This window comes from Rhinopithecus bieti, unplaced genomic scaffold (genome assembly GCF_001698545.2).
Source record: "Rhinopithecus bieti isolate Rb0 unplaced genomic scaffold, ASM169854v2 scaffold_33652, whole genome shotgun sequence".
In the NCBI taxonomy this organism is placed as follows: domain Eukaryota; kingdom Metazoa; phylum Chordata; class Mammalia; order Primates; family Cercopithecidae; genus Rhinopithecus; species Rhinopithecus bieti.
The window spans coordinates 4,317,964-4,332,429 of NW_016814761.1; the positions used below are offsets into that span (position 1 = coordinate 4,317,964).

Consider the following 14,466-nt stretch of genomic DNA (forward strand, 5'->3'; position numbering starts at 1 on the left):
AAAAAAAAAAAAAAAAACAAACAAACAAAAAAAACAAATGAATATTATACAAGGAAGAGAAAATACACATTTCTTCTCAAAATTAGGAAAGGTCTATAAACAAACAAAATGTAGGGGTTGATTTATTTCTAAACAGTCAATTCAACTAGCCGGTTTTTGTCAAAGCTAGAGGAAGAACAATGTACAAATGTACCACTCTTGTACCATGTTGTCGATTCTGCAGTATTTGTAAACATTCTGTAAGGTAGACACTATTCTCCCTACCTTACAAGTGAGAAAACAAGAACCTAGAAAGGTTAATAGGTTGGTCAAAATTCAGCCGGCTGGTTAAACAGCCTAACTGGTCTTCCTGTTCAGGTTTCCTGACCTCAAATCCACTCATCTTTGAAGAGAGTGGGTAAAACCAAGCTTGGCCATGTGCACATCTGGGGAGAAGGGGAGGCTGGCTTTTGGATTATCTGCACTGCCTGTCCACTGGCATCCTCCTCCTCCTGAGGACTCTACTGACTCACCAAGATGTCATCATGTAGCTGTATGAATACCAAGAGGACTCCTGGAAAAAGGCAGTGCTTTTTATCCCAAGCTGTGCACGTCTAATAAATGATGCAGTGGTCCCTCAGCGATACAACTGCAGCAAATGGGGCTGGTCTCCTTTGCTGACTTGCAAGGCTGTCCTAGATATGCAATGATATCTGGCTTCACCTTGGTTTCCCTCAAGCACTGAGATAAATACCAAATAATAACAAAGGAACCCTTTTCTAAGGTGCAGATACGATCTTGTCTCATCTAGGAAGAAAGTCTACAGACACATGGACATTTTATTATTCAACTACTTTTTCCCCCAAATACATTAAACTTTGAGAATGATGGTACTTTTTATATTCATTCATAAGTGGGGTCATCCTCTAACACTACTGAGGCAGTTTAGTATGACAGAAAGAGCACTGGATCAGGAGCCAAGCCACTAGCTTCAAATAGCAGTGCTGCCATGACCATCCACGTGACCCTTGATGACTATGCCACACTCTGTGCCTTACTTCATCTGCCAAAGGAAGGCCACAACCACAAAGTCTTGGTCTTCCTTGTGTGAGCAATCATAGATCAGAACAAAGGCAGAGTTTGCTTTTGCTTTTTAAAAATTCCTATGATGGGGAAACAATGGATCTTCCTGAAAGACAGAGATGCCGGGCACAACAGCTCAAGCATGTAATCCCAGCATTTTGGGAGGCCGAGATGGGTGGATCACATGAGGTCAGGAGTTTGAGGCCAGCCTAGCCAACATGGTGAAACCTTGTCTCTATTAAAAATACAAAAATTATCAGGTGTGGTGGCACGCACCTGTAATCCTAGCTACTCGGGAGGCTGAGACATGAGAATTGCTTGAATCTGGGAGGTGGAGGTTGCAGTGAGCCGAGATGGCGCCACTGCACTCCAGCCTGGGCAACAAAGTGAGACTCTTTAAAAAAAAAAAAAAAGAGATAGAGACATACACATACACCCACCCATACATATTTATATTTTATATCAGAAAACATACTAACATTGTACAACTACCTACTGAGATTCTTTTATTCAGAAAACCATGCTGCGTTCCCTGTTCTTACTGTGAAAATTGGTAATTTTCATCTACTGACAAACTTGCTCAAATTTGATACGGGCATGGAAATCGAGGGGGGAAAGTAGATAAAATAGGGGAATAAAAGATTTCAGCTGCCCTTGACATCAACAGAAAAATTTAAACCATACGGATCCAGAGGATATGGAAACGCCAAAATCCCAGTCCCTTCCTTTCTCCAGAGTGCTGCGCTGCAGTTCAAAGAGCATGGGCTTCAGAGCCAGTCAGAATGATCCACATCTTGGCTCTGTCACTTGCTAGCTTCATGATCCTATGACCACCAGTCTACTTCTTAGTAAAATGGAGGTAAAACGCATCCCTCACAGGGCAGGTAAGAGAAATGACATGAGATAGCACATGTGCAGGTCCAGCACACTGAAGTCACTTAATCAATGCCAGCTTCCATCCTCCTGACTTCAAGATAATAACCTGATTCGAGAGTCCAGATCAGGTCTTGCAGACTCAGAGAAGCACAGGGGGAGAGCTGGCATGGGTGCACCATAATGAGAGAGACCAACAGATGCAGGGAATAAGAGTTTGCAGAAATGATCAGATAATGAAACACCTTATATCTTTCCGAAGAGGTGAGTCATTTTTTTAGGTGTCAAATGAAGAGCCAAAAGTATCACAATCAAAATCTATCATGGAAAAAGCCAGAGAGGTACTCACTTCAAATGAGCAGTAGCTTCTATTGATGCAGAAGCCTCTGTGACAGTGAGTCACCTGATATTTACAGGATAAATACACACTCCCCCATAGCTCCTTCTTGGCTGGAGAAGTTCTAATGAGCTGAAAGTTTATTCCATTTCTAAAATGCATTTAAACTCCAACCCATCACTGACATCTCCTTAACTCTAAAATCCAATTCTCAATTTGGGCACTTTACCAGCATCTTTTCAGAAGCTGGATTTTGGAAAATATATGCACTCACAGACAGAAGGGAAAGCCATCAGACATGCACCAAACTGACACCCTCGAGTATATTCCAATTTCCTCAGCCCTCATCTCCCTTGGCATTTCACAATCAGTAAAGTGCAGTGGCCAATCATTGGAAATGGCATGAGCTTAATGTCAGAAATCATTTAGCTTAAGTAAGAAAATAACTCCATTTAGCTTTCTCCCACAAAGTAAAATTAAGTTTGTTTAGCCCTTTTATATTTATTGCCAAAGGGCAGATTTAATTTCAAGGGAGTAAAAACAAAACTCATTCTGAAGTGAGGTCTAAAGTTATCACTTCAGTTTTGCTCTAACTATTGAGGTGCAAAGGGGCTGTAAGCATTGAAACAAGGAGGCATTAATTATGAAAAACAGGTGACTGGGACCCAGCTTTCTGATCAGGGGGTAGAGGATTGTGGGGTGGGGTAGGGGGTGGGTGGAGAGAAGTCTATCTTCCTCTTTTGCTACACTGCAAATACAAACTTTAAGAAAACCTACTGTCCAGGGGCCTTCTGAGTCCACCCTCCAGGCCTCGTCTCGGGACTTACCAGATACATTAATTGAGGCCCCTGCATCAATGATTCCGCTGTTGGGCCTCACACAGTACCTACGTGGCGCTGTAGTCTTCACCTTAAAACACACATTTCGGTCTGTTGGATTGCCAAGCTTCAGGTTGGTGGTGACAACATCAGTGAAGGGACCTGTAGAATGAGACAGAGACTGATTGGGGGTCTCATGAGGAAAGTTGAGAAGGTTTGTGGAAAGGAGAGCTATAAATATAGTTAAGGGAAGATCTGAGATCCACGATTATCTCATTAACATGCCAATGGATGAAAGAGATGAGCTGAGGTTAATGTACTACCAGTAACATCTAGTATTTACCATGTTCCCACTATTTCACTAGGTACCTAGTGTAAGTATTCTAGCATACAGCATCTCACTGAACCCTCACAACTTTATGATTATTGCTGTTTTGTAAATGAGAAAACTGAGGCTTGCGGGGACAAGTTACTTGTCCAAGTTTTCATGATAGTGGTAGTGAGGATCTGTAACCAGATGGCTTGCATCTAAGGCCAGTTCTTACCCATGCTAAATACCGGTTTCCACAACAACAATATGAAATCTAACAGGGAAAGCGCAAAGGACTAAACTCGGTCCAAAATGATTATCTAAAGCACGGTGTGCCAAGAGTAGCAGATGGAAGAAAGACTTTGAGGTGTTAATGGTCTATAAACACAGAAACTCTCAACATTATAGTGTTGCTACAGAAAACTTCGTATCACCTTAGGCTATAGCAAGAAGTTCAGAGTCCTGCTGGGCAGTCCACACCTGAAACATTACAGACAGTATTAACTACTGAGGCTACCGGGAGGATTCAAACAGGCTCAGTGGCCTGAAGATACTTTTTATTACTATTATTTATTCACTTCCTACTTTGTTAGATTTTTTTAATTAAAAAAGTAAAACATGCTTCTTAAACCAAACAATAAAAGATGTATAAACAGGAATAAGCTTTACTTTGTCCCCTGAGACAACTAATATTAACAATGTGGGAGATCTTTCTACATCATCTGTGTTTACACAAACAATATACATGCACACGTGCAAGGGATGGGGGCTAACACATAATGAAATAATACTATTCCTATTACTCTGAAAGTTGCTTTTCTGCATTTACCCCTCTATGGTGGACACGTGATCTCTGTGTTTATTAGTCAGGTGGCTACAAAAACTGAGGTCCTTTTCAACACCTTTTCAAACTGACATATTTTTCACCTGTACATAAGTATTTCTGTGTTTCCTCTAGGCAAGTTCTTTACTCTGGTCTTGACATTTGCAAGGAAACCAGAAGTGAAGGTGGGGAAAGGGTGTGTGCTTATTTGTTCACAAATATGTAATGTTGACCTAACAAAGTCATTCAAATGTGTGTTCTGAAAAACTTCTCAATGAGACTCTAAGCTCCTAAGGACCAGGATTATGCCTTACCCATCTCTGTAGCCCCAGCACTGTGGCTGCATGGAATAAAGGTCTCAATCCACATATTCACCAAGAAGAAAACCACCTGTGTGTGGATTATCTCCAGCAAAATTAAAATCTCAGGCTGGTGTCTCTACTCTTGAGGTGCTCAGGGCATGGAAAAAAAAATCAATCTGATATGGGCTTACCTTAATACAAATTAAGAAATCAAAAATGGTGATAAGGAAGGAAGGAAATGGGACTCAATCCCAAAATCAAACGACAGCCAGTTCTGCTATGAGGCTTATTTTGAAAACGTAAATTTGATCCAGCATTACTCGTGTGCATATTAAAGGGATATTCTGGGCATAAACAATTTTCATATTTGTTTCTGCGTGATTCTGTCTGCTGTCAACACTAGGGGAACACAGAAAACTGCTCCTCGCTGAACCCAACTGCAAAGAAATACAGAAAATTTAAAAGCACACCTCAACCACCTACGAGATACCTCAGTTCACCTTGTGGGTAATGAGCCACACCTATCCACACCTGGTATTACAACTTTCCATATGATTTCAGGTAATCCTCCTTACTTCAAGAAAACAACTCTTCTGATGTCCATATCCACAAACTTTGGGTCTTTTTCAAGAAAAATGCCATATCTGCTGTAGCATTTGTGGGTTTACCAGTGCCCTATCTTTGTGCATGTGTCACCAACAAAGTCTTTGAGTGCTGTGCTCCTAACCACACTTCCCTCATAATCCCTGTGGTTTTTACTGAGCTACTCAGTATAGTGTGGTGATTCCAGGAATGCATTACAGCAGAACTGACTATACTACTGTATCATCTATTGTTTTGTGAATTATTATTGCAAACACTATTCTCATTCCACGAGCAGTGACACCTTCACAGATGCAACACTCCATGAGAATTTCTCCATTTGCTTACCTTTCTATCACAAACAACTCTATCACTACACTCTAAGTCAGCTCCCCATTGAAAACTAAGAGTACAAAGGAGGCCAGGTACCTGTGGCCCGAAAGGATTTTCAGCTACAGTAAGGGAGAGCCAGATGCTGACGCTGCTCCATCCTTGCATCAAGTTCGTGGCATAAAGGGAGAAACAGGACACTTGGTGCTGAAGCAGTGCTGGGGAGATTATAGAGGCAGCACTCTCCGTGACTACCCTTTTCCACTCTCCAACACAGGCAGTCTGACTCATAATAAAGATGGAGAAAAAGCTGTCCTCCTAGTAAGTCTCTTTGCTTGCTTAAGGAAGGGATCACTTCAGCACTCATGGAGTAGGGGGAAAAAGACTAGCTATGCAAGCTCTGATTTTCTAGGGTCAAACCAGCAATAAAACACACACACAGACAGGCATAAAGGACAAACAAACCTATGAGGGCACAAGCAAATCACCATGTACATGCACTCATCTAAAAACTGCAACTCAGAAGAACTCCACATAAGCAGAGCAGCACCACAACACTGGGGGAAGGGAGAAAAAAGTGGACAAAAATGTGCACGACATAAAGAGACACCTGAAATTAGGGTGAGCTTTCAAATATAAAGCCGAGGGATGACAGGTACTCAACAACAGTTTGAATGTGATTCAGAAACTCTCAGGCCACAAAGCGTTCTAAATCAAAGCTTAATCAAAGCTTAAAGTGACTAGTTTCAACAAGATTCTGCCTCAAAAACATGGAAGTATCTTCACAGCAGAATGCCAAGAATTCATAATGGCCCCCAAAACATCCAAAAATACATAGATCTTTTTTTCTAAAATGGTTTGAAGTATAGTGAGAGCAGAAAACCAGGATGCTGGCAAGATTCCACTGTGATGAAATCCAGAATACTTGCTAGTTTCCAATTCAGTTTCTAGTCTCTTCCTTCCCTCCTCTCCCCCTTATGAAGTTGGCGTGTGAGAATCCCAAATTTAAGTATTTGTTTATTTCTTTTTGTTTGTTTGTTTGTTTGTTTTGAGACGGAGTCTCGCTCTGTCGCCCAGGCTGGAGTACAGTGGCCGGATCTCAGCTCACTGCAAGCTCCGCCTCCCGGGTTGACGCCATTCTCCTGCCTCAGCCTCCCGAGTAGCTGAGACTACAGGCGCCCGCCACCTCGCCCGGCTAGTTTTTTGTATTTTCAGTAGAGACGGGGTTTCACCGTGTTAGCCAGGATGGTCTCGATCTCCTGACCTCGCGATCCGCCCGTCTCGGCCTCCCAAAGTGCTGGGATTACAGGCTTGAGCCACCGCGCCCGGCCTTGTTTATTTCTTACACTGACCTCTTCTTCCAAGCACTCTACAAAAATAAGCCAAATTTAAATGTAAATATTTAACTGTTTTTAAAAATTTCCCCAGGTTAATCCATTACATCACAATTAATTGCTATTACACAGCAATCTTAATGGTGCTTCAACTTACATAAATCACATAAAAGGAAGTCTAAATTGTTAAAAGACAAGCAAGATGTGTAATAATAAACAGGATAAAATAAACATCCCAGATTTCTCCCTCCACAATACTAGGTCTTTACACGCTTGGGATTTCTTGGCCTTTCACGGGCTTTTATTTGTAAAGATCTGGAGGGAACTATACTGAAAATACACGCACTGAAACCACATCACTGGTAAAACCACAAAGTCCCATAGGTAAAAATCCAGACAGTCTGTAAGAACAGGCCAACCTTCCTCTCCGTACTCTGGTCAATTTACTCCAAGAATTTTATTGAAAATAAATTATATTCGATTTGAATAATTATAGGAAATAAACTATGTTAGTGTTCTCCTTTTCCCCTGTATTAATGGATTAGCATACACAAAACCTTCAATAAAAATGATGTAAAAGCTTATGAGCATCATTCAGATTTTTACTAGTCACTTTCACTTCATAAAACTGCCATTTCCATTAAAGCATTATGTAAAAAATGGGATTTTACTATACCAACATGCATATTTATCACCAGTGAATTTAAACATTACTTATAAAGTACAGTCAATTTTACAAATGAAATCTCCTTCTAAACTTAGCATTTTTCCTTTTTAGAGATAAAAAAATGATGTGTCTCTAGAACCACAGTATATACTTTAAATCATTTTTAATCTTCTATTCCTTATTTCAGATAATGTCTGCAAAACTAGGAACTAAGCATCTAAAATGTGAAATGAGAGGTTAAAAAAGTGAAAAAACATGAATTTGGGAGAAATTGGCAATACTCTTTGAAACTGTTACTCTTTTTTAATAATGTAAACAATGCCCTTTACATCCTAGATTATGCATATACTCACCTGTGAACATTTGTGTGAGTTTGCTGAAGATGCTTATGAAACAGCACTAACTGAAAATGAATTCCTTGACATGCTCTAAAATGTATTTAGATAAAGCTAAACATAGTATAATTTATTTCCTCCACCTTCCCCCAGGACCCACTGTGCTTGGGTTTTTGTCATTTTAAATTGTGTTTAAGGAAATAAGAGGTAAGAGTAAGACAGTAAGAGGGACTAGAATTGACCCGTTTTAGAAGGCAAATACTACAATACCAGCAAAAACTTGAATACCATTAAAACTGAAAGAAGAAATAGTTGCTTTTACTCTTAGTTACAAAATTGGGCCTTAAGATGTACAACGTTCTGGTTTAAAGGTCAAAGAAGACACTCACATTCCAGCACAACATTAAGAGGTCAGGTTCCAGGTGTTGAAAATGTCATAAAAAAATGGCTGAATAAACTTATCAGTCAGGAAACCTAAGAGCATTTTGTGGGGAAAGTATTCCATTAAATCTTTAAACAGTCTCCTGATCTACATATGACTTAAATGCTTTTCTGTAATTATTCATTCAAGACCCATGGAAGAAAAATTAAAATCCTTCCTTTCAGGAAATGTAAATACTACCTTTACAAAAGAATAATTTAAAAGTTCATGTCCCATCAAATTATAAAAAGTAACAATGAAAACTCCCAATGAACTGAAAACTCAATCTAGGCCTTACCTATCTGTATTACCTCAAGAATAGCATAACATCCTATCTACTAAATGGCAAGATAGATGTTTTTAAGGAGTAAATATATGTTTACCTTTTTTTTTTTTTTTTTGAGACAGAGTCTCGCTCTGTCACCCAGGCTGGAGTACAGTGGCACATCTCGGCTCACTGCAACCTCCACCTCCCGGGTTCAAGCGATTCTCGTGCCTCAACCTCCCAAGAAGCTGGGACCACAGGCACATGCCACCACACCTGGCTAATTGTTGTAGTTTTAATAGAGACGGGGTTTTACTACATTGGCTAGGGTGGTCTCAAACTCCTGATCTCCAGTGATCCACTCATCTTGGCATCCCAAAATGCTGGGATTAGAGGTGTGAGCCACTGCGCCCAGCCATAATTTTACTTTTAACTCAGCAATTCTACGAGAAAATAAAGGCTAAAATATATTTAGACACCAAACTATAAAACTCCTAGAGGATGACAGAATAAAATCTAGATGGCCTTGGATTTGGAAGTGACTCTACTTACAGCACCAAAACAAAATCCATGAAAAAAATAACTGATAAGCTAGACTTCATTAAAATAAAACATCTGTTCTGCAGAAGACAAGCAAGCCACAAGCCAGGAGAAAATATTTGCTAAAAACATATCCGAATAAAATACTGTCAACCAAAATATACATAGAACTCTTAAAATTCCATAATATGAAAATGAAGACCAGGAACAGTGGCTCACGCCTGTAATCCCAGCACTTTGGGAGACCATGGCAGGCAGATCACGAGGTCAGGAGATCAAGACCATCCTGGCTAACATGGTGAAACCCCGTCTCTACTAAAAATACAAAAAACTAGCTGGGCGTGGGGGTGGGCTGAGTAGTCCCAGCTACTCGGGAAGCTGAGGCAGAAGAATGGTATGAACCCAGGAGGCAGAGCTTCCAATGTGCTGAGATCACGCCACTGCACTCCAGCCTGGGTGACAGAATGAAAGAGACTCCGTCTCAAAAAAATATGTAACAGTAAAATAAAATAAAATAAAATAAAATAGGCAAAAGATCTGAACAGCCACCTCACCAAAAATGTACAGAGAGCAAATAAACATATGAAAAGATGTCTGGCCGGGTGCGGTGGCTCACGTCTGTAATCGGGAGGCTGAGGCAGGTGGATCAGCTGAGGTCAGGAATTCAAGACCAGCTTGGTTAACATGGTGAAACCCTATATCTACCGAAAATACAAAAATTAGCCAACTGTGGTGGCCCATGTCTGTAGTCCCAGCTACTGGGGAGGCTGAGGCAGGAGTATCACTTGAACCCAGGAGGTAGAGGTTGCAGTGAGCCAAGATTGTGCCACTGCACTTTAGCCTGGGCGACAGAGTAAGACTCCATCTCAGAAAAACAAAAAAAGAAAAGACGTCCAATGAGATACTATTAGACATTTGTTCATTTTCTTATTGTTAGGTTTTAGAATGGCCAAATTCTAAAATACTACCAATACCAAGTGTTGGTGAGGATGTGGAACAACAGGAACTCTCATTCACTGCTGGTAGGAATGAAAAATGGGGCACAGCCACTCTGAAAGACCATTTAGCAGTTTCTTACAAAACTAAACATATTCTTACCATACAATCCAGCAATCACCCTCCTTGGTATTTACCCAAGTAAGTGGAAAACTTATATCCACACAAAAACCTGCACATGGATGTTTATAGCAGCTTTATTCATAACTGCCAAAATGCAGAAGCATTTTGTGAGTGGATAAAATAAACTGTGGTATATCCGGACACTGAAATAGTGCTCACTGCTAAAAAGAAATGAGCTATCAAAGCCATGAAAAGACACGGAGGAGCCTTAAATGCATATTCCTGAGTGAAAGCAATCAGTATGAAAAGGTAGCATACTGTATGATTTTTACTCTATGACATTCTGGAAAAGGCAAAACTACAGAGACAATAAAAAGATAAGGTGTTGGCCGGAGTGGTGGCTCACGCCTGTAATCCAGCACTTTGGGAGGCTGAGTGGGGGCACGGATCACTTGAGGTCAGGAGTTTGAGAACAGCCTGGCCAATATGGTGAAACCCCATCTTTAATAAAACTACAAAAATTGGCTGGGTGTGTGGGCACACACCTGTAATCCCAGCAACTCGGGGGGCTGAGGCAGGAGAATAGTTTGAACTCAGGAGGTGAAGGTTGCAGTGAGCCAAGATCGCCCCGCTGCCCTCCAGCCTGAGTGATGGAGCAAGACTCTGTCTCAAAAAATAAAAATAAGAAAATAAAATAAGCTGTTGATAGAATTTAAGGGAGGAAAGAACAGGAGGAGCATAGAGCCTTTTTAGGACAGTGAAACTATTCTGATATTACAATGGTGGATACATGTCATTATACACTTGTCAGAACCCACAGAATGTACAACACTAGAAATGAATACTAATGCAGACTATGGACTCTGGCTAACAATGATGTGTCAATGTAGGTTCACCAATGGTAACCAACGTACCACTCAGTGTAGGATGTTGCCAGTGGAGGGGGCTATTATGCATGTGTGGGGTAGGAGTTACATGAGAACTCTGTGCATACTTTCTGCTCAGTTTTCATGTGAACCTAAAACTGTTCTAAACTATGTTTTTTTTTAAAAAAGGAAGAGGAAAAAGTATTTGGTCTTTTATATTAATTCACTTTCAGTAGTATCCCCCTTAACATTTCTAACATTAAATATTATTGAGATTTTGAAAATCTATATTGTGTGTGTGTGTATATATATATATATATATGAATAAAGATTCTTTGTTGTGCAAAATGATTGCTCCTCTTCCTTTTCTAGAGTTCATGAAATTCTGGTTTCACAAATACATATCCTTCCTTTGTAATTTATCTTCTGATGTAGCTACAATACTTTGAAACTCAACCTATATGTTACCAAGTAAGTTATATACCAATTTGATATATAATCTATCAGGTCTCAGCTTTTCAGATATAAGTTTAGAGTTAATAGCTTCACAACAGTTTTTTTCACTCTGCATAAAAAAAGCTGTATTATTCTATACTCTTAAAAACACAAATTAGGTACAGTATCTCTCCTTTTCACAGCTTCTCCAAAAAACCAGTTACCATATTTCATTTCAGCTCTAAAAAGATTACCTTCTGGGAAGGTAATAATCTGTCTCCAGAAGCCTATGACTTTTGATGGATTTTGTTAAGACAATAAAAGTGTGCTTGAGGTTTCAATACAGAAGACTATATGTGGGAAAAATACACTAAAATGGAGGGACACAGACACTCTAAAGTAAAATCTATTGGGTATCTTATTAATACCTTTAAATTTTACCCTTTGACAGTCTATTTTCATTAAAAAGTATCCTACTGCTTTCTGCTTTCCATACCCATCTGCAGTGCACCAATCCCCACGTTATTTCTTTTCTTGTTTATGTAAATCAATCTTCCCCTTCTAGAATGGAAACTCCACCAACACAGACCTTTTCGTCCCTCTTGTTCATTACTGATCATTAGCACCTAGAACACTTGCAGGCACAGAACAGATGCTCAATAAATATATTTGCTGAATGAACAAACAGCCATGCCATGCTTCCATCTACTTCACACAATGGCTGTATTCTTCCTCCATGCACCCACTGTATGCACATCCAGGCGCTGGGTGAATAAATACCCAGATAACTGCTGCTCCCGTTCCAGCATTACACCCTTTTCATCTTCTGCATAGGACATATTTTGTTTGTTCCTTTCCTGTTTCCACATGGAGTGGGGGGCGGGGCGGGGTGTCTATCCTATTCATCACCAGATCCTCCGAACTAGAACAGTGCCACAAACACAGTAAAAATGTATGCTGCATGAATAGGAGACTTCCTCAGAGGTCATTGTACTCTGATTCTGCTGCATTTCCTGTAAACAGACACCTACTTCAAAACCTGGATGTGAAATCATTCTAAATCTGTGCTGCTTATATATAGGTTGAAGGTATTAAAAATGCTCACTGTGTCAATAATGCTTTCATCATAATTATTCTATGGTGATTTTTTTTTAAAGTTGCCCCCTCCCTAAAAAATGAAAGATACCATACTAACAGATATTCAAAGAGAGTGAGCTCTTAAATAACCATGAACTCAAGAATAAGGACAGTGGAGACGTTTTCTTAAAAATCTATTTTTTTGATTCAATTGTCAGCTCATACATTAAATCAATGCTTTAGAAACAAAAATAAAGCTTTAAAGCTTTGCAACCAATGTGTTTAAATGACAAACATTATACTCCAATATTCCAGCAGAAAGCCTAATTGTATAGCTCTTATTTTGAAATAACCACATAAAAAGAACCCTACCCATAGACACATAACTTTCCTGAAGAACTCTTAGAATGCAAAGTGTTTTAAATTAATAAAGTATACTCCTGGTATCCTCGGGAGCCAGTCAGCTACTGAGAAACATCACACCTGTTATTGCAGCAAGAGAAATCAACACCAAGAACTCTCACTGATGATGCCATCAAAGGCACACCAGAAGCCAGCTTGATTGAAATAGACTATACCAGCCTTGCAGGCTGCTTGCGCAATTCACTAGTTTCCTAGCTCTTTCAGAGCAGACAGAAACAAAACTCAGCCTGCCACCACCTCCACGGGTGGGAAAACTAAACCGGAAGGCATGCTATTGTAGTTTAGTAATTCCTCAGATCAAACTCAGGAAAGCTACCTGAAAAAATATAAAGTTAGACAGTAAGGAACAGCCTGAAAAACTAAGATATTTACAGTTTGTATAAGTGACTAGAATTCAAAATATATAAAGAATTGTCTTACAATAAAAATGCTACAATCTCATGAAGGAATAATGAACTAGATCTGTATTTCAACAACTGAAGGGTCTCAAAAACACGTTAAGTCATCCATACACCATGACACTACATTAAGTGATCTAGAAAAAAATGGAAATAGTTCACATTAAATTCCTCTGCAGAGTTAAAAAAAAAAGGGAGTATGAATCAGCAGATATGGAGTACAGACATGTCATAAATTATTAGTGAAGTTTTACTTGTTTTATTAAAGAAAGTCTTCTAACAAATTATTAACATTTAGCCACTCCATATTGGGGTATTTATATTATCTGTATTTTTTTGTAGTTAAATTTTTTTTCATATACAGAAAGCTACCTGTAGTTTATGTGAGATCCAAACAAGGTTCTTTTGTAATAATTTTCTACTTGTTCAGACTTGTGAAGTTGTTGAAAACTGACAAACCAACCTTGATAGTCATGCTTGCATAATTTATAAAAATCAAGGTTATCACTTAAAACATGTTTAAAGTTGCAGTAGTCTCATTAATTCAAGACAAACACCCATGTCTACAATTCTGACAAAAGCTGCTGTATGAACTTCAAAGACTAAAACCATCTAAAATAAATACTGTCACTACTTTTCTTTAATGCACTAGATTTTTTTTTATAATAGAAAAAATGGCTAAAAGGAGTACATAAGAGCTGAAGCTTCATACATTCTACCTATATCCAGCACTAAGATTATCATGCAGTGGAAGATTATTCACAGATGAATTTTGTATCAGTTCTAAAAGGATCTTAGACGATTTAATAAACTGAATTTTTTCAATGCACTCTTTATCCCATTGACTAGCGGACATCTAGTAATTATTACTAGCGGACATCTAGTAATTATTCTCTACTTGAAAGACCAAAATTTCTGATCACAGTGATCACAAAAATAAACAAAAAGATAAGCAATATTCTACTCCAAATAAAATTCTATCTAACTAGAAGAGTGGCAAAACATGATTCACATTTTACACAAAGCAGGATGAGTCAAGACAGATAATATGCTCAAGTTAGGGGTATGAGTGATAAAATAGCATGGGGTCCAATTTCTCGTGGTTGTAGTTGTTTTAACAGTTCAAGTGCAAAAAGTTAGTATCAACAGAAGTAAAAACTTCCCCAAAGTGTTCCCTCTTTAGTGGAGATGACAGCATGTGAAAAAGCC

General features: G+C 39.1%; 1 protein-coding gene across 3 annotated transcripts in view; it reads right to left on the reverse strand.

Annotated features, from left to right (window-relative positions):
• VAPB (VAMP associated protein B and C) overlaps positions 1-14,466 on the reverse strand; it is a 55,913-nt gene that overhangs the window by 22,671 nt on the left and 18,776 nt on the right. For 2 of the 3 annotated variants that reach the window (XM_017852099.1, XM_017852101.1), the window contains exon 2: positions 3,100-3,252. The exons of the other annotated variant lie outside the window; for it this stretch is intronic. In XM_017852099.1, the coding sequence (XP_017707588.1) occupies positions 3,100-3,252 (153 nt within the window). The remainder of the gene's footprint in view (positions 1-3,099; positions 3,253-14,466) is intronic. 3 annotated transcript variants of the gene reach the window in all.